We start from the raw sequence: 26,743 nt of genomic DNA on the forward strand, positions 1-26,743 counted from the left end.
CATTGTCTAGACTTTTTCAGTTATCACTTCAGCATTCGTTTTTCCCCAAAGTTTGGAAAGAATCGTTTATCATTCCGCTTCATAAAAAGGGCAGTAAATCTAATATTGAACACTATAGAGGTATTGCAAAACTTAGTGCGATTCCCAAATTATTCGAATTTCTAATTACTACTCAGCTTCAGCACCAATGTAGCTCAATAATGTCCCCCTCACAGCATGGCTTCATGAAACGTAAATCAACGTCTACAAATCTCCTTGAGTTTGTTGCTGTCATTAGAAACGCATTTAAAAATAACACCCAAACCGATGTTATCTTTACAGATTTCAGCAAAGCTTTCGATTCGGTGAATCATCAATTACTGCTGAAGAAACTTTGTCTGTTGGGTTTTACGTTGATCAAGTGGATTTCTACTTATTTGTCGAACCGTACTCAAAGAGTTGCTTTCAAGGGTTCATTCTCAAACCTTGTTCACGTGACTTCTGGTGTTCCTCAAGGGAGCCACCTCGGTCCTCTTCTATTTGGCATTTTTATAAATGATCTGCCCCAAGTTATTCTCCACTCTTACGTCTTGATGTATGCTGATGACGTAAAACTATGTTTGCCTCTTGTGAATCCTGACTCTGCTCAGCTTTTGCAAGCTGATTTAAACAACATGATGTCCTGGTGCACTCACAATTTATTGTTTCTTAACAACTCCAAATGTAAATACATGTCGTTTTACCGCAGAAATTGTTTCCAGGCTAACTATTCCTTAGGCACGAGTGTTCTTCAACGTATCCACTCTGTAACGGATCTTGGTGTTCTATTTACCCACAACTTGAGCTTCACCGATCACATCGGTATAATTGTTGGTAAAGCAAAGGGTGTTTTTGCTTTCGTAAAACGATGGTCTAAGGAATTCGATGATCCCTACACTACAAAACTTTTATATATATCCCTGGTTCGGCCCATACTCGAATATTGTTCGTGCGTATGGTCCCCTCAATATGCAAAGTATCAGGATCTTATCGAATCGGTACAGAAACAATTCCTTTTGTTCGCTCTTCGGGGTTTAGACTGGGACCCACATCGCCACCTTCCTCCGTATGCCGACAGACTACGCCTTCTGGACCTGCCCTCTCTTAAGGATCGTCGGACCTGCCATGGCGTGATGTTCCTGCATAAATTAATAAATGGATATATTTTTTCCAGTAATCTTCTTAAACAAATACGCTTTTCAGTTCCTTCTAGGCCATCACGTTACTTTCGGCCTATAGCTTTGGATATTTGTAAAACTAATTTCGAGGCACACGGTCCTTTTCGCGTTTTATGTTCGCTTTACAACGACATGTACTCTCTGTTATATTTTGAAATGTCATTAGACTTTAACAAAAATAATATCTTAAGACACCTATCCTTGCCTCTGACCACCTGATGTGAGTCGGAGCATATCATTAAAAAACACTCCTTATCCGGTCTGAGGTAAGGATATGGATTTAAAATGGCAGATATTTGCTATTCTTAATAAATAAATAAATAAATAAATAAATAAATAAAGTTTTGGTATGGACGATCCTGGAGAATGACCAGAATTGCTTTGATGAAGTCATCGTTCTGCTGTGCGTTCTTGATGCGTGCTGCAACTTCCGATGCTACGATCCAAACCGACTCAGGATCAAGTGATCCACGTGCTTCATCTTGTCTCCTGGCTTGTGGACAACATCGCAGCTGAAATCCTGTAGATGCTGCAACTTCCCTCGGAATATCGTCTTTTCTGGTCGTGTCCTTAAACGCTGAGCAATCCGTGACAAGCTTGAAGTAAATGCCCATGAGGTAATGCCGAAATTTTTTGAGTGCCAAATAAATTGCCTTTGCCTCTAAAATGTAGCTATGTCTTTCGGCTTCTGAAGGTGAAGTCTTCTTACTCCAGAAGTAGACCATCAAATATCTGCAGAAGAACTGCCCCAAATCTGTCCTTACGTGCATCAGTGTGCAGCTCAGTGTACGCTGTTCTCGAGTATATGTGTAGGACCGGTTCGCTGGTCAAAATTCTCTTAAGCTCTTGAAGTGATTGTAGTTCTGCATTTCCGATTTGGAATTCGACGTCCTTCCTGAGGAGATTAGTTAACGGTCGGGCAATATTTGCGTAACCTGGAATACATTTTCTAAGGAAACCAGTTAGACCGAGAAATGACTGCACCGCTCGTAAATTTTTCGGCGTTTTAAATCTATTTACTGCTGATGTTTTTTCTTCGCCTGGCCATATCCTTCCCTTTTCCACAGTATGTCCCAAAAAATGTATACGGGATTGCATAAAGCTACATTTCTTCCATTTGATCTTCAGCCCAAACGGCTGTCTCTAGTACGCGTCTGGTTTTCCCCATGCATTCGTCGGCTGTGGATGCATATACAATAATATCATCCATGTACAACTGCATAACATCGTCGTTGATCAGGTCTCGAAATATGTGGTTGACAAATCTGATAAATGCAGCCGGCGAATTCTTAAAACCGAATGGAGTTCTGTTAAATTCATAGAGTCCTTCTTTTGTTACAAACGCAGTTAGCGGCTTGCTAGCCTCTTCCACAGCCACGTGGAAAAACCCATTCTCCAGATCGAGCGTTGAAAAAAATGCGGCCTCTTGTAGCTTTTCCAATACCTCCTCCATAAGAGGTACAGGAAAACGATCAGCCAATACCATGCTGTTAAGTTTCCTGTAGTCAATGCAGACTCGAAGGGTACCGTCTTTCTTCTTGACTACCACCACTCTGCTGGCTACGTTTGACGCTGACTTTCGTATTATTCCTTGGGCCAACCATTCTTCGACCTGTTTCTTAACTGCCTCTGCTTCGTTCGCACCCAGACGAGATGGTGACTGGTGAAATGGTTTTATTACGCCATCCGGGGTTATCTTCAGTTCGATTGGACACTGCTTTGAAGGTTTTGATGGCATCCGTTGGACTTCTTCGATGAGTTTTGTCACAGCTTCTTCATGCTGGCTGGAAACAGTAAACAAATTAGATGCTTCTACAATATTGTAAACCTCGGAGCCAAACCCATCTGCTTCTTTTTGTTCAGCTCTCAAACCTGTCAACTTAAAGCCATTGTCGTCGCAGCAAAATGTAAACTTTTTAGTAAAGTCATATCCTAGCAAAGCTCCACAATCCATCACGTCATCGGGTACAACCAAAAATTTTTGTTGTGTGAGTAACTGGTCTGCAACAACAGCAGCGGTAAAAAACCCAATCGGCTTTGTTTTCTTCTGGCCCGGACCACTTAGCAAAGACGCAGTTTTATAAATCTCAATGTTTTCAATTTTTTCAGCAAGATTCTTGATGACAAGCGATACGTCCGATCCTGTATCGATCAAGCAATCAATTTCGACTCCATTTACAGAGATCTGTTTAAAACGACTTTGGTCGACCACCTTGCGAACACTTGGTTCTACAATCGGACAATTTTTGGCAATATGACCATTTTCATTGCATTTAAAGCACTTCGTTGGAGACGGGCAATCTTTGATTTTATGCTCTGCTGAACCACACTTGAAACAAAATTCCTTTCTCTTCTGTTGTTCAAAAGGTGATGCACTCCGCTTGCTCCATGAATTTCGTGGCTTATCGTCCAACTGCATTATAATATCATACTGCTCTCTGAGAGATTTGTACGTCTTGCATGAATAAAGTATAGCCTTATACTCGTTCTTTACATCAACAAGCCCGTTGACAATGTACTGTAGCACCGCTGCTTCCTCCACATTTCCTGCCACTGCCATCTATCGTAAGTCCAATATGTACTCATGGAATGTCTCGCTCTTCCTTTTCTTCCTGCTTTGCAACTGGCGATGCACGTCGGCACTGTTGGTGCTGCAAGCGAACTCGTCAATCAGTACTCTCTTTAGCTCTTGATAATCGCTCACACACACAGACTGCAAAAACAATTTGGCCGCGCCCGTCATCTTGCCTCTGGCTTGTACATACATTTGTTTCAGGGTGAGATCGTATGCATCTGCATTTTTTTCAAATGTATCAAACCACTGCTGCACTAATTGGCCGTCGAAATCATTGACCACTTTTTCAAAATTATCAATTTGAGGCTTAGAGCGGTTATTTTGTTGTTCGTCAACTTGAATTTTTAATGACAGCAACTGCAATATGTTGTCGATTTTATTCTGCATGTCTGAAACTTCCAATTCGTTCTTTTCTTCTTTCTCTACCACTGTATTGTTCTGTTCATCTTCGACGTCTTCCAATTCCTGTACTCCTTTTCTATTTCTTGCCGGGGTTCGACGCGTCATTTTGGGACAGTTCTGTGTCTATATCCGCGTCCAAATACCGAATACCGAATTTAACTGCGCAGTTTCTTTGTTTTTGTTCGATCGTGTCTCTTCACAAATTTCTTAATGCGCAGTTTCTTTATTCTTGTTCAATCTTGTCTGTTCACTTATAACTTTAATGCGCAGTTTCTTTCTGTTAAATGAATTTCACAACTTCTGTTCCTCTTTATTTAAGACATTCACTCAATTATTTTAACTCTGTTCATTACGTTTTCCGACACTTAATTGGTTATCTCAGACCCGGCACGAGCCCCCAAATGTAGAGTTTGTATTATATAGTTTATTTAGATATATTAAGTAAGGCTGAGATGGATTACAAAAGTGTGGGAATAACATAAACTTTTAGCAACTTTCTTTGATTTGACAACTGTAGGCGACTTTAGCAACTTTGACAACTGATATTTAACTTCATACGACTTTAGTAGCTTTCTTAACAATTTAATAAAATAACTCCGGAAAACACGACTGCTCCTTACGACTTCTCTCAGCGACTGCCTCTCTTCTCGTCGCGTCACTCTGCAACTCTCCCTCTTGGACTCGCTGCTCTCATGATCGGCTGATTGCCATTCGCAACGACGCAAAATGTGTACTCGCTGCCAGACTGTACCTCAATACCTTACATACATGGACGACATAATGATATCCAGTGCAGATATAGAAGAACATTTAGAAACATTGAGAGAAGTGTTTAAAAGACTGATTACAAAGGTACACAGCCAAAAATTTCCACGAACCATTTCAAGTTTTCCATGATATTTGGGTGCTCCTGAGTAAAAGTCCCATACAAAATTATTTTCCATCACCTACAGGTTCCGCGGTATACCTAAGAATACAAAAAACCTATGTTTGCCGACATTTTGAATTACGTGGCCTATATAATTGGACTTACCTTTATTATTTTCGGTAGGACCTACTCTCAATACATCACGGCACTACTAAAAAATAGTCCCAATCGTGAACCATTGCCCATGTCTTTGGAATTCGACGCCAAAGTTGAAACTCCCAAAATTTTCAACATTTCTGTGATGAAAAAACAATTCTGAGAATTAAATCTTATATGGAACTAATTTTAAATATTCATTGAATCTATTGTTCATTGTATTCTTTAATTTCGGTTTAAAGCGTTTTCATGAGGACATTTTATTGGATTTATTAAACGAATAAAACAGCTTTTTTTGTTTTATTATCTACTCCTATTTGCTGTCAAATTTCAAATAAGTCAAGGCAACCTATAAAATAGTAGTAGATATGTTTCTTTTTATATATAATATACATTTAGTTTTATATTAAATAAAAAGGTCTTCCGAACATAACATTTTTAAGACAGCTTAGTAGCCAGCGATAATCCTTACATATTTAAGTTTAGTCAAAAAGAAAAAATGTATATTATATATAAAAAGAAACATATCTACTACTATTTTATAGGTTGCCTTGACATATTTGAATTTTGACAGAAAATAGTAGTAGATAATCAAACAAAAAAAGCTGTTTTATTCGTTTAATAAATCCAATAAAATGTCCTCATGAAAACGCTTTAAACCGAAATTAAAGAATACAATGAACAATAGATTCAATGAATATTTAAAATTAGTTCCATATAAGATTTGATTCTCAGAATTGTTTTTTCATCACAGAAATGTTGAAAATTTTGGGAGTTTCAACTTTGGCGTCGAATTCCAAAGACATGGGCAATGGTTCACGATTGGGACTATTTTTTAGTAGTGCCGTGATGTATTGAGAGTAGGTCCTACCAAAAATAATAAAGGTAAGTCCAATTATATAGGCCACGTAATTCAAAATGTCGGCAAACATAGGTTTTTTGTATTCTTAGGTATACCGCGGAACCTGTAGGTGATGGAAAATAATTTTGTATGGGACTTTTACTCAGGAGCACCCAAATATCATGGAAAACTTGAAATGGTTCGTGGAAATTTCACAAAGTTTAATTTTGTGTTCCTGTGTTAGTAACAAGTTAGAACTTCGTATGGACAAATGCGAGTTCATGCAATCCAGCATTAAGTACATTGGATTCCTTATTACTAAAGAAGGAATCAGAGCAGATGATAGAGGTATTGATGCAATCACAAACTTTCCAATTCCTGAAAAAGTGCACAACGTTCAAAGTTTTTTAGGACTATGTTCTTATTTTAGAAGGTTCATAAAAGATTTTTCTTCATTAGCTAAGCCTCTGTATGACATTTTAAAGAAAGACAAAGAATTTTCATTTGAAGAAAGAGAACTTAACTGTTTCTTAAACCTTAAGAAAAAACTGATAGAGTCATCTGTTTTAGCAATTTATAATCACAAAGATGAGGTTGAATTGCATTGCGATGCAAGCGCGATGGGTTTTGGTGCAGTTTTAATGCAAAGAAAAGGAGATGGAAAACTTCACCCCGTGTTCTATTTTTCGAAACGAAGTACTGAGACTGAAGCCAAGTATCACAGCTTTGAGCTAGAAACTCTGGCTATTATCTATGCCCTGCGTAGGTTTCGGATCTATTTACAAGGGAGTCATTTTAAAATAATAACAGATTGCAATTCTTTAACGTTGACCTTAAACAAAGTCGAACTGAATCCTAGAATCGCCCGATGGGCACTTGAACTTCAAAATTATGATTATGAACTGATTCATAGATCCGGAACAAAGATGCAACACGTAGATGCTCTGAACAGATGCAATATTTTGATTGTAGAAACCACTACTTTTGAGGACAATCTTTTAATTTGTCAATCGAAAGATATAAAAATACAGCAAATCAAAGAAGAGTTAGAAAAGAATCAGCACAAACTGTTCGAAATGAGAAATGGCGTTGTATACAGAAAAACAGATGGCGATCGTTTATTATTTTATGTCCCTGAGGACATGGAAGGTCCCGTTTTGCACAAATATCATAATGAAGTTGGTCACATTGGTAGAGATAAAATGGTAGACGCTATTTCGAGGAGCTATTGGTTTAAAAATATCAAAGACAAATGTAAGAATCACATCGAGAATTGCCTAAAATGTGTAGCTTTCTCTCCAAAAACAGGAAAATCGGAAGGTTTCCTTCACAGCATTCCTAAAGGCGATAAGCCATTTGAGCTATTACATATCGACCATTACGAACCAGTGGCCGCAGGAAGGGCGAATAAACACATATTTCTTATAGTAGATGGATTTACGAAATTCGTTAGATTATATCCAACCAAGACAACAAGCACAAAAGAAGTTCTAAAAGCTGTAACGTCCTGTCGTCCACGGGTAGTCAGCGGGACGTCCAGGGTCTGTGCAGATATATTTATTTGGTTCAGGCGTGGTTGCTGTAAGAGATTCCGACCCCGTCCCAGAGTAGAACGCTAGAGGATTATGCCGTAAATGTATCTTAATGTTTATTTACGTAAAAGGTACAATAATAATAATTCAATAATTTCATGCCGGATCTCGATTCTGGGGTACGCCGTAGTTCCGATTCGTCCTCGTCCCGAGTACGCCTGTCCGATAGGGGAATGCCGATAGTCCCGCCAGGGTATGGGCCTTTAAAGCCACCCAGTAGCGAATGCGTTCGGACTCGAAAGTCTGCAGATTCGGACTCGAAAGTCAGCTCGAAGACGTGTGGACTCGAAAGTCAGCAGAGACGGTTGGACTCGAAAGTCTGCAGATTCGGACTCGAAAGTCAGCAGAGACGGTTGGACTCGAAAGTCGGCAGATTCGGACTCGAAAGTCAGCAGAGACGGTTGGACTCGAAAGTCGGCAGTGTTTCGGACTCGAAAGTCAGCAGATTCGGACTCGAAAGTCAGCTCGAAAGTCTGCAGATTCGGACTCGCAAGTCAGCAGAGACGTTTGGACTCGAAAGTCAGCCCGGAGAAGTGCGGACTCGAAAGTCTGCAGATTCGGACTCGAAAGTCAGCTCAAAGACGTTTGGACTCGAAAGTCTGCAGATTCGGACTCGAAAGTCAGCGGAGAGAATCGGACTCGAAAGTCTGCAGTATTTTGGACTCGAAAGTCGGCAGAGATCCTAACTACAATTTATAAATAGGGACCAGAGTTCTCAAAAAGTGACTTCGCTGCAAACTACTGGGGAGGACAACTCGACCCAATCGCAGTCGGCGGCTAAGTGCTTACTCCAGGGCCGTGGTCCGCTTTATATAGGCCCTGGCGAGGCTTCAGTGTGGCCAGAGTCCTGTGCGGGATTTGCCCGAATAGTGTGGCCAGTCGTTCGGTCTAGTGTGACCCTCCGCTCGCGATCAGTGGCGCGCGCGCGCATTCAATTCAAATATTTCCATTATATCGCTGATTCCTTTTCTTATGTCGCTAATTGTTCCTATTATATTCTACCAAGATATATTGTGCGCGTACACGCGTCACACTCCCCCCCCGTTTGGGAGAAGGTGTGAAACCGCACCGTAACGTCCTTTCCCCGGTCGAAGACGCTTCTCCAGTTCGGGGTCATGCCCATCGTTCTGTCTTGGTGCCGATGTTTCTTGCTTCGTTCTTCCTCCCGTGATGCCACCATACCCGTTGATCTCCGTGCGCTCCTGGCTATCACCGTTGCTTCTCTAGCCGTGCCGTCTCTGTTCCACGATGCCCATCCTGGCGTCGTTTTCTCCTTCCAGTTAATCGGCCCCTGTACCGGCTCCTCCGCTTGCTCCGTGTCCTCTATTTCCGCCTTTATTTGGTCCTCCTGCTCTTCCCGTTTGTGCTGCTGCTCTTCTATTTGCTCCGTTATCTCGCCTGCTAGCGCCGTGGTGCTTCCACCTTCCTCTTGCCTCGATTCTTCCCGGTCTTGTTGGATCACCATGTCGGATTCCTCCAGCTCCTCGGTGCCCTCTTTCCTAACGGCTGACCGAAGGTACACCTTGGCTTCTCCACTTCCTGGTGCATTCCTTTGGTCCGAAACCGCCTGGCTTGTGTGCCCTGATCGGTTCCATGCCGTCTCACAGCATCCGATGGTTTTGGGGTCCCTTTTAACAGGCCCCCAGTCGGACTCTCTGCAGATCTCTTGGTCGAGTCTGTGCTGGGGTTGTTCGAGACTTTCCGCTTCGATAATCTCGACTACCTCGGCCAGTTTGAGAAACTCGGGCAGAGTTTTGAACCCCGACCTCCTCGTGTATAGTTTTATCTGGCTTCGGCAATTCAGGTATATGCGGTTCAACTTCTCCTCCGCCGTATAATCCGCGAACCTCATCATCCCCATAAGCTCCATCGCAAACTCTCTCGTTGGTTCGGTCTCTCCTTGCCTCCGACGCTGGATCTGCTCCTTGAGTTGCTCCTGATACCTCCGCGGTAAGAAGTACTCAACCAGCTCACCCGAGACCTTCTCCCAACTGTCCAGCTTGTTTGGTGTGCAGTTCCACCAATCGCTCGCCGCGTCTTCCAGGATGAAGGGCATAGTTTGCACCAACTGGTCGTGCCCGATGCCGTATCCAGTCGCCCAACCTTCCATCTTCCGGATAAACTCCAGCGGGTTGGTCCTCCCACTTGATCCAGGATCTCCACGTTTCTCTTCCACTCCATGATTGTATCTCTTAGCTTTGCGTCCGTCCAGCTATTACAATCCTTGACCGTTTCCGTGTGGTCGTTGCTCTGGCTCACGGTCTTGCCGCCTCTCTCTTAAATCTGCCTGCTAGCCATTACTCTTGGTGTCGATCTCTTGCAACCACTTCAACCTGTTCGGGCGCCAATCTGTAACGTCCTGTCGTCCACGGGTAGTCAGCGGGACGTCCAGGGTCTGTGCAGATATATTTATTTGGTTCAGGCGTGGTTGCTGTAAGAGATTCCGACCCCGTCCCAGAGTAGAACGCTAGAGGATTATGCCGTAAATGTATCTTAATGTTTATTTACGTAAAAGGTACAATAATAATAATTCAATAATTTCATGCCGGATCTCGATTCTGGGGTACGCCGTAGTTCCGATTCGTCCTCGTCCCGAGTACGCCTGTCCGATAGGGGAATGCCGATAGTCCCGCCAGGGTATGGGCCTTTAAAGCCACCCAGTAGCGAATGCGTTCGGACTCGAAAGTCTGCAGATTCGGACTCGAAAGTCAGCAGAGACGGTTGGACTCTAAAGTCTGCAGATTCGGACTCGAAAGTCAGCAGAGACGGTTGGACTCGAAAGTCGGCAGATTCGGACTCGAAAGTCAGCAGAGACGGTTGGACTCGAAAGTCGGCAGTGTTTCGGACTCGAAAGTCAGCAGATTCGGACTCGAAAGTCAGCTCGAAAGTCTGCAGATTCGGACTCGCAAGTCAGCAGAGACGTTTGGACTCGAAAGTCAGCCCGGAGAAGTTCGGACTCGAAAGTCTGCAGATTCGGACTCGAAAGTCAGCTCGAAGACGTTTGGACTCGAAAGTCTGCAGATTCGGACTCGAAAGTCAGCGGAGAGAATCGGACTCGAAAGTCTGCAGTATTTTGGACTCGAAAGTCGGCAGAGATCCTAACTACAATTTATAAATAGGGACCAGAGTTCCCAAAAAGTGACTTCGCTGCAAACTACTGGGGAGGTCAACTCGACCCAATCGCAGTCGGCGGCTAAGTGCTTACTCCAGGGCCGTGGTCCGCTTTATATAGGCCCTGGCGAGGCTTCAGTGTGGCCAGAGTCCTGTGCGGGATTTGCCCGAATAGTGTGGCCAGTCGTTCGGTCTAGTGTGACCCTCCGCTCGCGATCAGTGGCGCGCGCGCGCATTCAATTCAAATATTTCCATTATATCGCTGATTCCTTTTCTTATGTCGCTAATTGTTCCTATTATATTCTACCAAGATATATTGTGCGCGTACACGCGTCACAAAGCTTTATCGGATTATTTCAGGGCGTATAGCAAGCCAAAATGTATAGTTTCTGATAGAGGCAGTTGTTTCACATCTAACGAATTCGGACAATTTTTAACAGAATCAAACATTAAACATCTCAAAATAGCGACAGGTTCTCCGCAAGCAAATGGACAAGTGGAACGGATTAACAGGACAATAGGACCAATGATAGCAAAGTTAACTGAGCCTGAAAATGGTATACACTGGGATAATGTAATCGAACAAGTAGAATATGCACTCAACAACACTGTACACAGAAGTATTAAACAAGTTCCTAGTAAGATGCTCTTTGGTGTAGAGCAGAAAGGCCAAATTATTGACGAGCTTAGGGAGAAATTAGAAGAAATTAACGACACAGCCCAAGTAGAAAGTTTAGAGGAAATTCGAAGACTGGCAATGGAAAACCAAAACCGAGCACAGGCATACAACGAAACATATTATGATAAAACAAAGAAAAAGCAAAAGGATTATGCTAAAGGAGATTACGTAATGGTCAAAAATTTTGACAGCACTGCGGGGGTTGCTAGGAAGTTGATCCCAAAGAACAAAGGCCCATACATGATTGCTAAAATACTGCGTAATGACAGGTTCTTGCTAAAGGATGTTGAAGGTTTCCAAGTTTCACGAAATCCATACAAGGGTGTATGGAGTGCTCAAAACATAAGACCTTGGATAGGAAAACAAACAAAACCTTGAAAAAAAAGATAATATTAATTAAAAAAATAATGTATACTAAACTATTGTTATTGGATAAGTTGTTGAACAAATTGATACAAATAATGTCTAGTTCATAAGAAACCAGGATCAGGGGATCCGTATCGTCAGGATGGCCGAATTGTAGTAGGCCGATACCTTAACGGCTACACCGATAGCTTAACACTGATACCGATACTTGTACAACACCGATACCTATTCTGTTAAGCCTATGTAAAATAACATGAGTCTGGAAGCGCATCGCTAATTCTTCCATTCTGTGTGTCGGGGTAAAAGGAAGAAGTCGTGTAATAAAGAAATCATAGTGAAAGTATTTTCTGTCTACCACAATATGTACTGTACATAGTGCATCAACGTCTTGCATATAAAAAAAAAATACAAATAAAAATAATGAATGGTGCTTCATGCGACAATATCTGCAATGAGTCGACTTGCATTGCTGCAAACTATGCCCCTTGCGCAAACAGTTTAAGCAAAGGTGCAACTTCTTTGCTTCTCTACACCGAAGATTCGGACTCAAATTTAAAAATCGAGATCCCCTGCATCGCAAAATAAACATTTCGGTTGACTTGAGTTAGTAACAGAAGCAATAAGTGTATTTTGATTATACCATATTTGTGCAAGTATTTTCCTACCTGCTGGCCTGGTGTTTGAGTTACCAAGGCTTAATCCAAGTTTTCCATCTTCCTGCACCTCTTCTCCAAAAACTATTCCATAGCACCCCAGGTTCACAGCTCTGTGATCGACAAATCCTCTTCCCATTTTTCCCGTGTCCTCTGGTCCAACTTTCGAGTGAATCAGAAGCCCATCAAAAATTTGTTGCGTATGGCCAGGGTTCGAATTGCTTGCAAATGTGAATTCATGCAATCACTGAGCTTCCGAAGACCCTTTGACGATCCCTTCTCGACACCCTTTAAACCAAAAATTGCCTGTGCGTGTGCCTGAAAATGTAAAACTTTATTATCGAATCGATTTATCAGCAAATTCATAGCCTTATGATAATTGGCATTTAAGGGTTCGAGCGAGCGTATGGTCTCCAGAGCCACGCCGCCTAAACTCGACCGTAAATATTTGTCGGAGATAACCGTTATTTAATTTAACCGTAGTCGAGCCAGCGAGTTCTGTCCGCCTGCGCACTCAAAACGTATCTTTCATCACGTCACTTTTCCTTTACCCTTTTCACATTTTCTTACTTTTCACTCAAACGTCAATCCTAGACAATCTCTAGCTGTCTCTCTCACTCTTTCCTATTGTTGCGACAGACGAACAGACCTCACTCAGTAACAGACAGTCTACTGTCCTTTTCCTGTTACCGACTCAACTGTCATTGCGCCTGCGCGCCAGCGACACCTACAGGCTACCAATACCTGAGCATGCCGAATAATTCTGTTGCCATAGCAACAAGCTTTCCAAATTTGCACTTAGCAACCAACTCGCCGACACGGCCATCCTGACATTTCACGCGTCCTCGCGTGACGTGTCTTCTAATAGCTCTAAACATAACAGTAATTTTCATTTATTTTTCTCTCTTGTTTCTCTCTTTTGTCTCAACTTAACATTTCATTTTAATTGTTTCATTCTAGTCAAATAAGCTTTACTTTTATTTCTGCTCGCCACGTCACTCTGTATTTTCATTCTCTTCGCGTACCACAACTCTTACTTAACATCTCTTCAAATTATACTTTCAGGCTCTTGCTGCACACCTTGCAACGCTCACACGCACCTCTTGCGTCACGGTCTCTCTGGACCCTCATAGCCTTATAAATGATTCCACCACCGAGTGCCTCAGTCGGCGACCTCTCGCTTACACTTCTAGTGTCTTCAAATGTTAGTTTGGCGGGATAACCTTTCGAAACCATAGAGTACAAGCCCTCTTCCGCACAAACCCAACTTCTTCAAGTGTTAGTTTTGCAGGATAATCTTTCGAACCTATAGAGTACAAGCTCTCTTCATATTTCAAAAGGGTCCGCTTCACATATTCTGACCATAGGAATAAAGTAGGCCCTGTTTCATGTGATCCGACACGGCCTTCCTGACAAATCACACGTCCTCGTGTGTTAACTTTAAATCACAGTATTCTCAAATTTCAGTACTCGTTACATTTTATTGTTAACAAACATTTCATTAATTTTCTAAACATGAGTATTGAGGCATTTAGACAAAATAAGCATCTTGGTTTCATGATAACATAACAAATTACATCTTCATTTTAATCATAATTTACAATTCAGACTTCTCTAATAACATAGCTTTATCAACTGGTGTATTTCCTTTTACACCCACATACTGACCCCCGCCATAACAATTCCTTCTGTTATGGTGCGGCCTCCACTGACCTCTTGGGATTCCAAGGCATCAACCGTGCCATCCATATCATCATTCCCCACATGGGAATCAGACGCATCTCCACTTGAGATGTCTAAATCTTTATCAACGTCATTGCTTATTTTGTCTATTTGGCAATGCCCTCAAAAACTCATGCGCATACTTATAAAAGTTCGCTTACTTGACAGATATCTCAAAACATATCGGCCACCATCAAGCTTTTCTATAAACTGTGTTTGGTGCCGATCTTCATTTTCATTTTCCATCTTCATTTCTTTCTCTTTTCTCTCACATTCTTAACATATTTTCCATTTTCATTTTTCATTTTAAATTAATCTTGCCATATCAAAATTAGTGCTCTTCCGAACCAGCATAACGTAACTTTAAATTTCTCCTTCTTTATACTTTTCTCTGTGTCATGTGGTGGTATCAAGCCCAAAGGGTGGGTCCGATTGGCATCTCTTAAGGGCTTGCATTGGTTGCACTGCTAACTGTGCAGTTCGCCGCAAGTTGCACCCCGCCAAGAGCATCTTGCCATCACCTCTGCGGTCCTGGTATCCAGCCAGATGACTACTTTACAGCTTTACACATGATACAATTTTCAACAATCTTTAAACTTAGTCATTTCCAACAATTTTGATAAATCTTGCTGAGTCTATTTTTTCCAACCCAAATACATAACGGATTTATAACCTTGATTAATAACTATCCAACAAAATTTAAGGGACACTACTGGCAGACAACATTACCTCACACCTCTGTGTATTTTTAAGAACCCCCCTTCATAGCTCAATTTAATTTCAATTATTTTGAGTTGTTTATAAACTATATCAATCAATCCTGAATCCTGACTCTGATCATTCAGTTATTAGATTTCCATTCTAAGTTCAGACGTTTTTCTGTCAATTTATTTTTATTTATCGGAGTTGAAATCAGTCATGTGAATTCTGGACACAAAAAGAATTCCAGATTTGCCTTGCGCTTTCTCTTCCTCTACTCTATGATGCACTTCAGTTAATTTTTTTTTTTAAATGATTACATTTGCAATAAGTATAGACTAAAAACTCTCATCTGAGCAAATAATGCCAAAAATATCAGAATAATTGCACGCCGACCAATATTTCCAATTCATATAGAGATAGATATCAAGACACATAATTCTACCAATATATCCACAAGAGCTTATATCTGTTTCAAATTTTATCGGATGTTGCGAACCAACAAATAACGATTACAGGCTCACTTGTAATAATATTAAAAACGTTCGTTCCAATTTCTGAATATCGTCATTTCACTTAAAGATACTTGAAGCCAAAGAATATGTCTTATGATCTGAGAAAATCGAGGCACACGTTTTTGAAAAGACGGCAACTCGTAATTTTTTTAATTAATTATTTTTCAACAGAAACATTTTTCCTTCGCAGGGTCTGACATAAGCGGCAAAGGCCACTGTCCGAAACCATTTTCGAATATTGCTCCCGATATTCTAAGCACAACCATCTCTATTCCCATCTTTAACCAACAACTTTATGTCCAAACCATGTGTGTGGGGACACTCTGCACTATTCATGTCTACTAGGCGAATTTCTAAAGCAGACTGAATATATAAGTCTGTATTTTTGCCGAAATTGCTCTTAACCGCATTGAGCTCCCAAATCGAAGAATAATTGGAAAGGGCTCACCCGATACTGTCACTGTTGAATCACACAAATCAACTCGCTTTTACATGCAGCTGCCGCTGCCGCTCGCAGCCGCTGATACCCATCTCGTGCACACAGATGCAATGTGACCACCGTTATCACGCCTGAAGTGCGTCACTCCAGCTCTCCGCACTTCAGCCGCAGTTCCGCCAGTGTGCTGTTGTTGTTGTCTTCCATTCTTCCCCAAATTTTCTGGCCGACAATGATGACACTTGCAACCGTCCGGCTCAACACGCGACCAGTGCATTTGACTGCCTATCACGACTCCGGTGTCTCGCACCACGCGGCTGCGCAAGCTTTCGATGCGCTACTGAATTTAATATCGACCGAAAATCACTTTATCAGAATGCCCGCGAGGCTATGGTGAATCCCACTTCTGATGTCGGAGATAACCGTTGTTTAATTTAACCGTAGTCGAGCAAGCGAGTTCTATCCGCCTGCGCACTCAAAACGTATCTGTCATCACGTCACTTTTCCTTTAGCCTTTTCACATTTTCTTACTTTTCACTCAAACGTCAATTCTAGACAATCTCTAGCTGTCTCTCTCACTCTTTCCTATTGTTGCGACAGACGAACAGACCTCACTCAGTAACAGACAGTCTACTGTCCTTTTCCTGTTACCGACTCAACTGTCATTGCGCCTGCGCGCCAGCGACACCTACAGGCTACCAATACCTGAGCATGCCGAATAATTCTGTTGCCATAGCAACAAGCTTTCCAAATTTGCACTTAGCAACCAACTCGCCGACATATTTATATTTTTCAATATCACAATCATTTTCGATGACTGTAGTGAACGTCGCCAGAAAATCCGGCCACTCAGAATAAGATCCATGAAAACGAGAAATTTCCCGATTTGGCAACCGAGGCTTCCTAGACCTAAAGGAAAGATCTGGATTGTTATTAATGTCAATAGATGTTGAATTGGCAGCGGTTGAAACCGGCAATTGCGACTTGCGATGAGCAGCTAAGCCTCGGCTTAGTTTCGCCTTTACATCCATAAAAACTCCGTAAAATCCAGTCGCTCCAACGATGTCTGCGCAGAATCAAATGCCTAGTTTAAGGAATTAATCCATTCCATTCGCGCCTGTAAATCAGCTTCATCAAACTGATTGACCGAATCAGCATTTAAATAAAAATTCATCGAGTTCATTTGCCGCAAAATAGATTTGGCTTGGCTCGGTAGAAGTCAACGTCAACGCTGCCAAACAACAAAAGCAAATTTGATCTGCGTAGCAAAGCTTTGCCTCTCTTCCTGCCTTCTGCATAACACAAACTTCATCACTCTCTCGCTCTATTCTGTAACTTTGCATAGCTGCCCTTGGCCGTCCGCTAACTGCAGCAAAACTTCTCTTCTCAGGTCGTCTTCATTCGGCTTCGCCTTTGCTTGAAAGCGATCAGACTCAATTATTTTCGTAACTTTTTTCGGACCAATTCGTGTCATAAATATCCACAGCGGTAATTCGGCTCGTCTGTGCTGATAAACAATAGAAACTTATTGACTTAATAAATATTGTTCTTAAATTTAAAGTTTAAACCAAATGCGTATTTTTTGGGTCATAAAGAATTGGACGGTTTCGACAGCTATTGAAAAAGCTCAGTAGCTTAACATTTGGTGACCCCGACGTGATCTTGGATATTAAAAGACTTTAAACATTTCGGCTTATTAATTGTGCCAAGCGCGTACAACAATTTCGTTTAGTGCATTTGCTTGTGGCTGCGCTAGCCAAACGTACATATATACAAATGCACCGGTACTTCATCGCCGACTCTTTGCTCCCGTTCGCCTGGTTTGCTGTTCACAGCTATTCAAATTCGCTTCCCGCTTATTTTGTGCAGCAACGCTGACAAAATAATTTCGCTTGTGTGCGGGCATCGTTGCGGTACAAAGAAAAAATCTGCAGTGCATGTCAAACTATTGAGTGCCATTGTTATTGTGAACTAATAAAATAAAATGTCGACTGCAGAAATTCCGCAGTGCTCTTCGCCCAATCGAGTTACGTTTTTTAAACGTAAGGCAAACTCGATAGCTGCCCATGCTCAAAAAATTGCTTCTGGCCTTATTGCCGAGAGGGTCAAGGCCGTTTCTGAAGAGGAGCTCACCCTGCAGCTTGAGCTCATCAATCGAACCGAAGCCTCTTTCTCCTTGGCTCATGATTCGTTGAAGGAACTTGATTATGAGGAAATTGGCTACCAAGTCCGTGACGACTTCGAGGAGTTGGTGTTCTCCATGAGATCGGTGGTGCTTCAAGAGCTAGTGAAGCGCAAATTCCCAGGAGTTCCGTGTTCAACCATGCATCCAGAGGAGGCCATGGAGTCCGCTGCGCCTTCTCCGATAAGCTCAATGCCAATCTGCGAGCACTTCAGTACCTTGGAGGAGATAGCTGGTTGCATCCTTGTGAAAACGCTGTTGCAAAAAGTTGACTCTTTTACCCAGGTTAAGTGGGAAGAGTCAGCCTCTCTGGACAAAATACCCACCTGTACAGAATTTACTAAATTTTTTGAGAAGCGATGCCAGAAACTTGAGAATGTGGAGCATGCTGCTGTATCCGATGGTGGCCATTCGCAAGTTTCAAGGCCCAGGAAGTTCAGCAGTCATGGGAGAAATTCGTTCGTCGCCACTAGCTTCACAGCCTCGACCAGATCGTGCGTTATGTGCCAGGGTGCATGGCATTTATAATTGCGCTCAATTCGCTAGCCTTTCTCCTTAAGCTCGTCTGCGTGAAGCTAAACGGCTAACCTTATGCATAAACTGTCTCAAATCTCGACATCAAATGAGGAATTGTAGTTCGGGCTCCTGTCGATCATGTGGATCTAAACATCATAGCCTGCTACATTTTCCCTTACCTCCTGTAACATCGCCCCCACAATCAGCTGAGCCTATCGTGCCATCTTCATCAAATGGTTTTCAAATGGATCGCCAAACTCCTCGCTTACTTCGTCGTCATCACAATCCGCTGCTTTAGTCACTCAGAATCTTGATACGGATTGGGTTTACTTGCCACTGCAGTCATTAGTGTGCAAAATCGCTCTGGTTCGTAGGTTCTTTGCCGTGCCCTGCTCGACTCAGGATCTCAACTGCATATCATCACTTCTCGCCTCGCACACTCACTTCAGTTGCCGAAAGTTAAATCCACGGCCACTGTATCTGAACTTGGAGACTCTAAATTTTACTCGGGTGGTTTTTCGGAAAATATTACTCTAAAGTCTCAAGCTTCAGATTTCGTCTCCAGTATCTCGGCTTTGGTTGCGCCTGCCATCACGGACGACCAGCCTAGCTTCACCGTCAGCCCAGAGGTTGGAACATACCCTCCGATATTCGCCTGGCCGATCCACAGTTCTTCAGATCGCAAAGAATTGACTTATTAATTGGAGCAAGTCTATTCTTTAGGCTGCTATGTGTTGGCCAAATTAAGTTGTCTGATGGGCTCCCTCTGTTACAAAAAATCCGATTGGGATGGGTTGTCACTGGCGGCGGATCAGTGCCACGCCAGTCAGCGGCCTTGGCTGTCCAATCTACTGCAGGGACATTAGTCGGCGATGACGCTGGTCTAAAGAACGTTGTGCGGAAGTTTTGGAAAGTGGAAAACGTTGGAGAGTCTGGATCTCAACGTACTGTAACGAATCTCGGCCGCGTATAAGGGTGCCGCCCGAGATCACTACGGAAAGCAGAGCGGAACTTTTATTTGAAGGTGTGGCTGCCAAGAACTCTCCTCTGCCAACTTCCCCGTCTAACCCATCCAATGAACACACGCGGGTTTCGGGCGTATTTCGTAGCTTTTCTTTATCTTTCGCCAATTTGACGTGTTGCTTACGGAAATCGGGATCAAGAATAAGAGAAGAATCAGAGAGACCAGGCATCCTGGCTGTCAGATTCTCGGGACTGCGCAGCTTAGCTCGTTTTGAGTTCTGTGCCGTCAAAAACTCCTTATTGCGCAGCTGCTCGCGTTGCCAACTGGCTTGAGGATCGAAAGCTCTATTTGCGTGGCTTTCGTTACAGTACCAAAGAGGAGCTTGATTGCGAGGCTCATTTCAACGCAAACTTTCCTCGGCTGCCGTCAGGTGAATACTCGGTTCGCCTGCCAACTAAGCATAGTTGGGAGATTCATATCAACAAGCTTATCGTCGTTTCGTCAACCTGGAGAGCAAACTTGATCGTCATCCTCATCTCGAAGCTCAGTACTCGCCATCTATTCGTGAGTACCTAGATCTGAATTATATGAATTATAGGCCTCCAGCTCAATCGATTAAAAAACTTGGCGCTGGACTATGAGGCACGCCATCCATTAATATTGCCCCGTCAGCATCCTGTAACGCGCGCAATAATTCTGCATTTTCATTGGCGCAACCTACACTCCGGACCTCGCTCCCTGCTCGCTTCAATCAAGTTTTGGCCAATTGGTGGCCGCAAAACGGTTGCGAGTGCTGTGAGCAAATGCATAATTTGTTTTCGGGCCAAGCCACATGTTGCTGGCCACATTATGGCGGATCTTCCCGAGGACCGCGTCAAGGTGACCGAACTGGATTTTTGCGGCCCTTTCTATCACAAGTCGGAAGTTCGGAATAAGACACCCATCAAGTGCTACGTCTGCATTTTTATCTGCTTTTCCACAAAGGCTGTGCACCTCGAGCTGGTCCAGGATCTCTCCACTTCGGCGTTCCTTAGCGCATTGCGGCGTTTTATACTGATTCGTGGCAAGCCTGCCCGCATATGGTCGGACAATGCGACTAATTTTGTTGGCGCTAAGAACGAGTTGGCTGAGCTAAAACGATTGTTCCTGAATACCAGCCACCAAGCTGCAATAGATGAATTCTGCTTGACTGACAGCATCGAATGGCGATTTATTCTTCCTCGCTCTCCCCACTTTGGAGGTCTTTGGGAGGCAGCCGTGAAGACTGCGAAGTATCACTTCTACCGACCTGTTGGACCTGCAATACTGCCCGCTGATGACCTGCGCACTCTCGTTTGCCACATCGCGGCAATCATTAATTCTCGTCCTTTAGTCTCACTTTCAGAACACCCTGGCGATCTTGATGTGTTGACACCGGCGCACTTCTTGGGTACTGCGCCTCTTGCCTTGTTTCCTGAGCTTGACTACCCTAACTTGAACCTCAATCGGTCGGATCGTTGGCAGAAAATTTCGTTTTACCAGCAACTATTCTGGTCCCGCTGGAAAAAGGAGTATCTGACGCTTCTTTAACAGCGCTCCAAGTGGCGCACACAGAAGACTGATGTTCAACTCGGTGATGTCGTTCTAGTGAAGGACGAAAACCTGCCCTCTCTCAAGTGGCCACTAGCTCGAGTGGTCAACCTCGTCGCTGGATCCGACAATGTAGCGCGAGTAGCTGTGCTGAAGACTGCTACCGGCCTCATCAATCGAGCAGTTGCTAAGCTGTGTGTGCTGCCGAAGCAGGATGAAGTTGAAAGCCGGTATCTTCCAACGGGGGGAGAATGTCTGGTTATGCAGCCCACACCTGATGTCCCAGCTGCCAAACAACAACAATAAATTTGCTCTGCGTAGCAAAGCTTTGCCTCTCTTCCTGCCTTCTGCATAACATAAACTTCATCACTCTCTTGCTCTATTTAGTAACTTTGCATAGCTGCCCTTGGCCGTCCGCTAACTGCAGCAAATCTTCTCTTCTCAGTTCGTCTTCGTTCGGCTTCGCCTTTGCTTGAAAGCGATCAGACTCAAGGTTAGGTTAGGTTAGGTTAGACCGGACGGCCCTCGAGGGGCCACACATAGGCCAATATGGCCCATAGCTATCCGGGGAAACTCCTGGATGGACCTAGAGACTATTTATGCGGGTTTCGAGATCCTTGAATATCAAGGTGTTTTTCGCAAAGGCAAGGAGTTCACCTGACTTCCTCCTGGAGGCATCTTCTAGCGATGCCAGATCTGGAGAGCCTAGGTATCTCATTCTTGCCCTCCTACGGGCCGGCAAATGAGATGCTCCAAGGTTTCGGTTGCCTCGGACTCATCACATTTCCGGCATTTGGCGTTGTCGGTAATACCCAGCTTGATTGCATGTGCAGCAGACAGGCAGTGGCCTGTTAGAATACCCACTAACATTCTGCAGTCCTTCCGCAGAAGATGCAGCACGTAGTGGGTGAGTTTCTCGTTATGTTCTTTGCACATGATTTTTGATATTCTGCAGGTTGCGGAATTACTCCTCCACCTGCTTTTTGCGCTTGCGTCAGCCCGTCTTTCTGGCTCGCTTTGGAGCGTTCTTAGGGAGATAGGAACGTTTTCTGTTCTTTCACTCGCCAGTCCGATGCCTTCCTCTGCAAGTTCGTCCGGGGTTCGTTACCGTCTATGCCTTGGTGGCTGGGAACCCAGTAGATCCTCACTGACTTAGTCGTGCTATCTAGTGACTCCTTGCTTGCCAGTACATTTTTGGAACTGACCGCTGATGATTGCATGGTTCTTATCGCCGCTTGACTGTCTACGAACAAATTGACCGCCTCATGTGGACGGTTTATGCTCTGCGCAAACTCTGCTGCTTTCCTGATGGCGAATACTTCCCCCTGGAATATACTGCAGTAGCTTGGTAGCTTATACGACAGCCTTATTTCAGGGTCTGAACAGTATATGCCCGCTCCAACTCCTCCTTCCATCTTGGAGCCGTCGGTGTACATATTGAGATGTTGAGCAGAGTCCTGGCCTGACTTCCAGTCATTTGGTCCCATGAATACTGTTGTGTTTACATCCGGGCACGTTCTGGGTATCATGTTTTTTTTTTTTTTTTTATATAAGTTCAAATTTAATTATACGTTAATCAACCAAATCAATGATTATAAAACGTAGGGACTAACACTAACAACAAACATAACATGGAAACATAACAGTAAACGGTAAACAACAATTTATAATTTACAAAGGCATTTCAGTTATTGGTGTAGGACTCGGGTTCTTTGCCTCCCTCTTAACCAAAGGTCACCTGGATGTCGTCTCTTCAGTCTTCGTCTGGACATGGGGATGGCCAATGATGCCGCTAGGTGGTTGGTGTGGGCCAGAAGCCGTTCATTGTACCGACTTGAGTGCCTGTTGATCTGCTCCCTCACTGGTAGCATTTTGAGGTCGTTAGCGATGTCTGCATTCCTAGCAAACCAGGGTGCATTTGTGATTGTGCGCAGCGCCCGGCTTTGGACCCTTTGCACTTTCATAACGTTAGAGTCGGACGCAGTACCCCATATCTGGATGCAATAGGTCATAGCAGGAACAACTATTGCTTTGTATAGCAGCACTTTGTTGCTGAGGCTCAGCTTGCTGGTGGACTTTAGCATCCAGTTTAGCTTTCTGAGTTTTCCACGGCATGCTGCTGCTATTTTGGTGGTGTGTTGCCTCCACGTGAGCCGCTTATCCAAGATCAATCCCAGGTATTGGGCCTGAGGAGATTGAGGAATTAGCGTGTCCTGAAATTTGACCCTAGGGAGGATTTTGTGTCTCAGGGAAAAATTGCAGTGTTGCGATTTATTTCCATTTATGGATATGTTCCACCTCTTCGTCCACTCGCTATATGTATCCAAAAAGCTTTGCGTTTTTCTAGAAGCCTCGATTCGACACGCTGAGTTTGCGATAAAGGCTGTGTCATCAGCATACGTTGCAAGAAGTGTCCCCGGTTCTCTGGGATTGGGCAAGTCAGAGGTGTAAAGGGTGTATAACACAGGACCCAAAACACTCCCTTGCGGTACTCCAGCTCGACTGCTTCTAATGGATGATCTTTCACCTCTCACATCAACCATGAATTTTCGCTCCAGCAGGTACGATTTCAGAAGGAGATATTGAGCAGTTGGTAGGAGTGTTTTTAGCTTAAAAAGCAATCCATTGTGCCACACTCTATCGAAGGCTTCCTTTACGTCAAGGAAGATAGCAGAGCTGTACTGACCGTTTTCAAAAGCATCTAAGATATGCTGCGTTACTCTATGAGCCTGTTCTGGCGTTCCATGGTGATTCCGGAAGCCAAACTGGTGATCTGGAATGGCATCCTGAACACTTCTTACTGCCATCATTCTGCTAAGAAATATTCTCTCGAATATTTTAGAGAATGTTGGCAGCAAGCTTATTGGCCGGTAAGACGCAACAAGGTTCTCCGGTTTGCCTGGCTTAGGTATCATCGATATCACTGCGCACTTCCATTGTGTGGGGAAGTGGTAAATACGTAACATGGAGTTGAACAGGAGCACAAGGAATAATATGCCCTTTTTGGGCAGAGCTTTGGCAACTCTATTATCGATTCCGTCAAATCCTGGTGCTTTACTAACGTGCAGTTTTTTAATTTGGAGACAAACTTCTTCCGGACTTACATGACGAATGGGCTCTACATCTGAGCAGGAAGTATTAAGAAATGCCAGTGTTGCTTCCACGTCCTCACTCCTAGCAAGATCAAACGGCTGAAATCGACCTTCTAGTTCGTCAGCAAAAGCCAGAGAAATATCTGCATCCGATCTGCACCAAGTGTTGTCAGCACGCTTTATAGGGATTCTGCGTGGGGGCTGCCGTTTAACTGACTTTGCTGCTTTCCAGATGTTAAATCCATACGGTTTTGTGGGGTCTGCATTGCGTAGTAGATCTGAGAAATAATCATTTTTCGTCTTATGCAGCAACTTCTTTAGATCGTTCTCAGCGCGACGATATGCTCTTTTGTCGGCCGGATTTTGCGACCGCATGAATCTGCGACGCAAGGCTCTTTTCGACCTCACCAAATCCAGGACCTCAGGTTTTAAAAGAGCATGAGGTGGATCTGATGGGTTTATTGCGCCTTGTCCACTGGTTGAAGATTCGGCAGCAATGTGAATGTTTCGCACAAAGACCTCAGTGGCATCATCAATGTCTTCAGGGGATCTCAGGACCATGTTGAGGTTTACTAGCTGGTTAATTGCTGCCTGAAACCGTGGAATATTTGCGTTTCGAGGGAGAATATGTGTTTTTTGGGAGACCTTGAAAGCAGCACTTCTTAGCTCAATTAACAATGGGATGTGATCAGAACAAAGTTCCAAGCTCCCTGAGATGGATAGGAGCTCAGAGCGAATCCCCCCATATATGGCAAAATCAATTGCAGTTGGCGTACGCTGGCTGTACGGGTAGTGGGTAGGACCTCCGGTTGCAAGGACTTGAATGTCAGAGCTGAGGATATAGTTTGCCAATACTCTTCCACTGACAGAGGAATTTCGACAACCCCAAAGTCGATGGTGTGCATTCCAATCACCGGCAATTAGAAATTTGGGTCCTAGTTCCTCAAACAGTGTTCTAATGTCATCATAGGAGCGCTGGAAGTTTGGAGGACAATAAATAGAGGCAATAGCAATTTCACCTTGATCCGTATTGACTTTGACTGCGACACATTGAGCACTTTGATGTTCCATTGTTAAAAATTGGTAGTGTTTGAGACAGGACTTTATGATGACTGCAGAGCCCCCACGGTGGCGATCGGCGGGATGGTTAGATAGGTGAACGTCATATCCGTGTAGTTTGTAGTATGAACGAGAGCAGAAGTGTGTTTCGCTGACCAACATAATATCTATGTGATGTTTATGAACAAAAAGCTCTAGCTCCAGTGCTTTGTTGGCCAGCCCGTCGGCGTTCCACACACCAATTTTGAGTCCAATTTGACTCATGGTTGGATTGGATAAACTGGGAGACGTCCAGAACTTGGTTGAGTAGATCCTGGCGCGTTTTGTGATAAAAGGCTAGTGACGAGAGTCATCATTGACATCATCATCTGGAACATCTTTTCTAGTTGTGTTACGAGAACTGACATTTTTTCATCAGATCGCATGAACATTTCTTCTTGCCGCTGCCATTGCTGATTATTCTGGATATTACGCAGTTGCTGGGATAGATTTTGCTGTTGCGGTTGTTGCTGTTGCTGGGTTCCTGGATGTTGCTCTGGCCTTGGGATTGTGTCCAGCATTGGTTGTTGGGGTTGCCGGTTGTTTTCCCTACGTTGACTTTGTTGGTTCTGCTTCCGGTACCTACTTCCTAGTGGTGGGAATTGTTGCAGCTGCTGTTGGCTTGTAAATTGCTGAGGGCTAGCCTGTTGTGTTTGGCGAGATCCCCCGGCGACGTACCCGTAAGATAGCGAGGGCTCAATGCCTCTTCGTGCAGTTGGAGCCGTAACTTGTTGTTGTTGATGGGGGCTACGATGGGATGTAGCAGTTTTGCGTCGACTTACTGTCTGCTGGTATACGATACAGCCCTTATAGCTTGCAGTATGATTACCGCCGCAGTTGTAGCATTTAACTGGATGTACATCTCGTTGGCAGTCTTCAATGGAGTGTTGCTGACCACATCTTACACAGTTAACTTCCTTATGACAGTTATTTTTTGTGTGATTGTAAGATTGGCACCGATAGCATTGCACGACAACGTCCTTTTTGAAAGGAAGCTCAACTTGTATCCGTTGACGACAAAGCGTTTTAAGCTCATGTATTTCTTTGTTGTTGGCGGCTGGTTCTAATTCAACAAAGACAAGGTTGACGAGCTTTGTTTTATCGAACCGGCTTCTGGGTCTATTGATGAAGCGGATAGTATGGCCAAGTGAAGTAAGGCTTTCCTTAATATCTTCATCCGGAATGGAGTGATGCACACCTCGGATGACAATGCGGTAAGACCTTTCCTCTTTAAGTTGCCAGGTATGAAATGGCACCTTTTTTGAGGTAAGCGATTTAGTAATGGCTCTGTACGCATCTGAATCTGAAGCCAAGATCGAAACGGAATTATCTGGGTGGCATTTAATGGAATATTTGGTTGGGTGAACGACCTTATCTGTGGATCTGATAAGTCCGTTTAAGTTTTCACAATTTTTGACCACAATTGGTGGTGGTTTGTGAGACGGTGAGGTTTCGTTGTTGTCTGAGGGCTGGTTTGGACTACCATTGCAGCTAGTCGTATTGCTATTATT

At 43.6% G+C, this 26,743-nt stretch overlaps 1 protein-coding gene across 1 annotated transcript; it reads left to right on the forward strand.

Annotated features, from left to right (window-relative positions):
- The first annotated feature begins 20,322 nt into the window (after nucleotides 1-20,322).
- LOC121503194 (uncharacterized) lies at nucleotides 20,323-21,042 on the forward strand. The gene has a single exon (XM_041777411.1). It carries the CDS (start codon nucleotides 20,323-20,325, stop codon nucleotides 21,040-21,042), a length of 720 nt encoding a protein of 239 aa, XP_041633345.1.
- Nucleotides 21,043-26,743: the final 5,701 nt, after the last annotated feature.

Source organism: Drosophila kikkawai, chromosome 2R (genome assembly GCF_030179895.1).
Source record: "Drosophila kikkawai strain 14028-0561.14 chromosome 2R, DkikHiC1v2, whole genome shotgun sequence".
NCBI lineage: Eukaryota > Metazoa > Arthropoda > Insecta > Diptera > Drosophilidae > Drosophila > Drosophila kikkawai.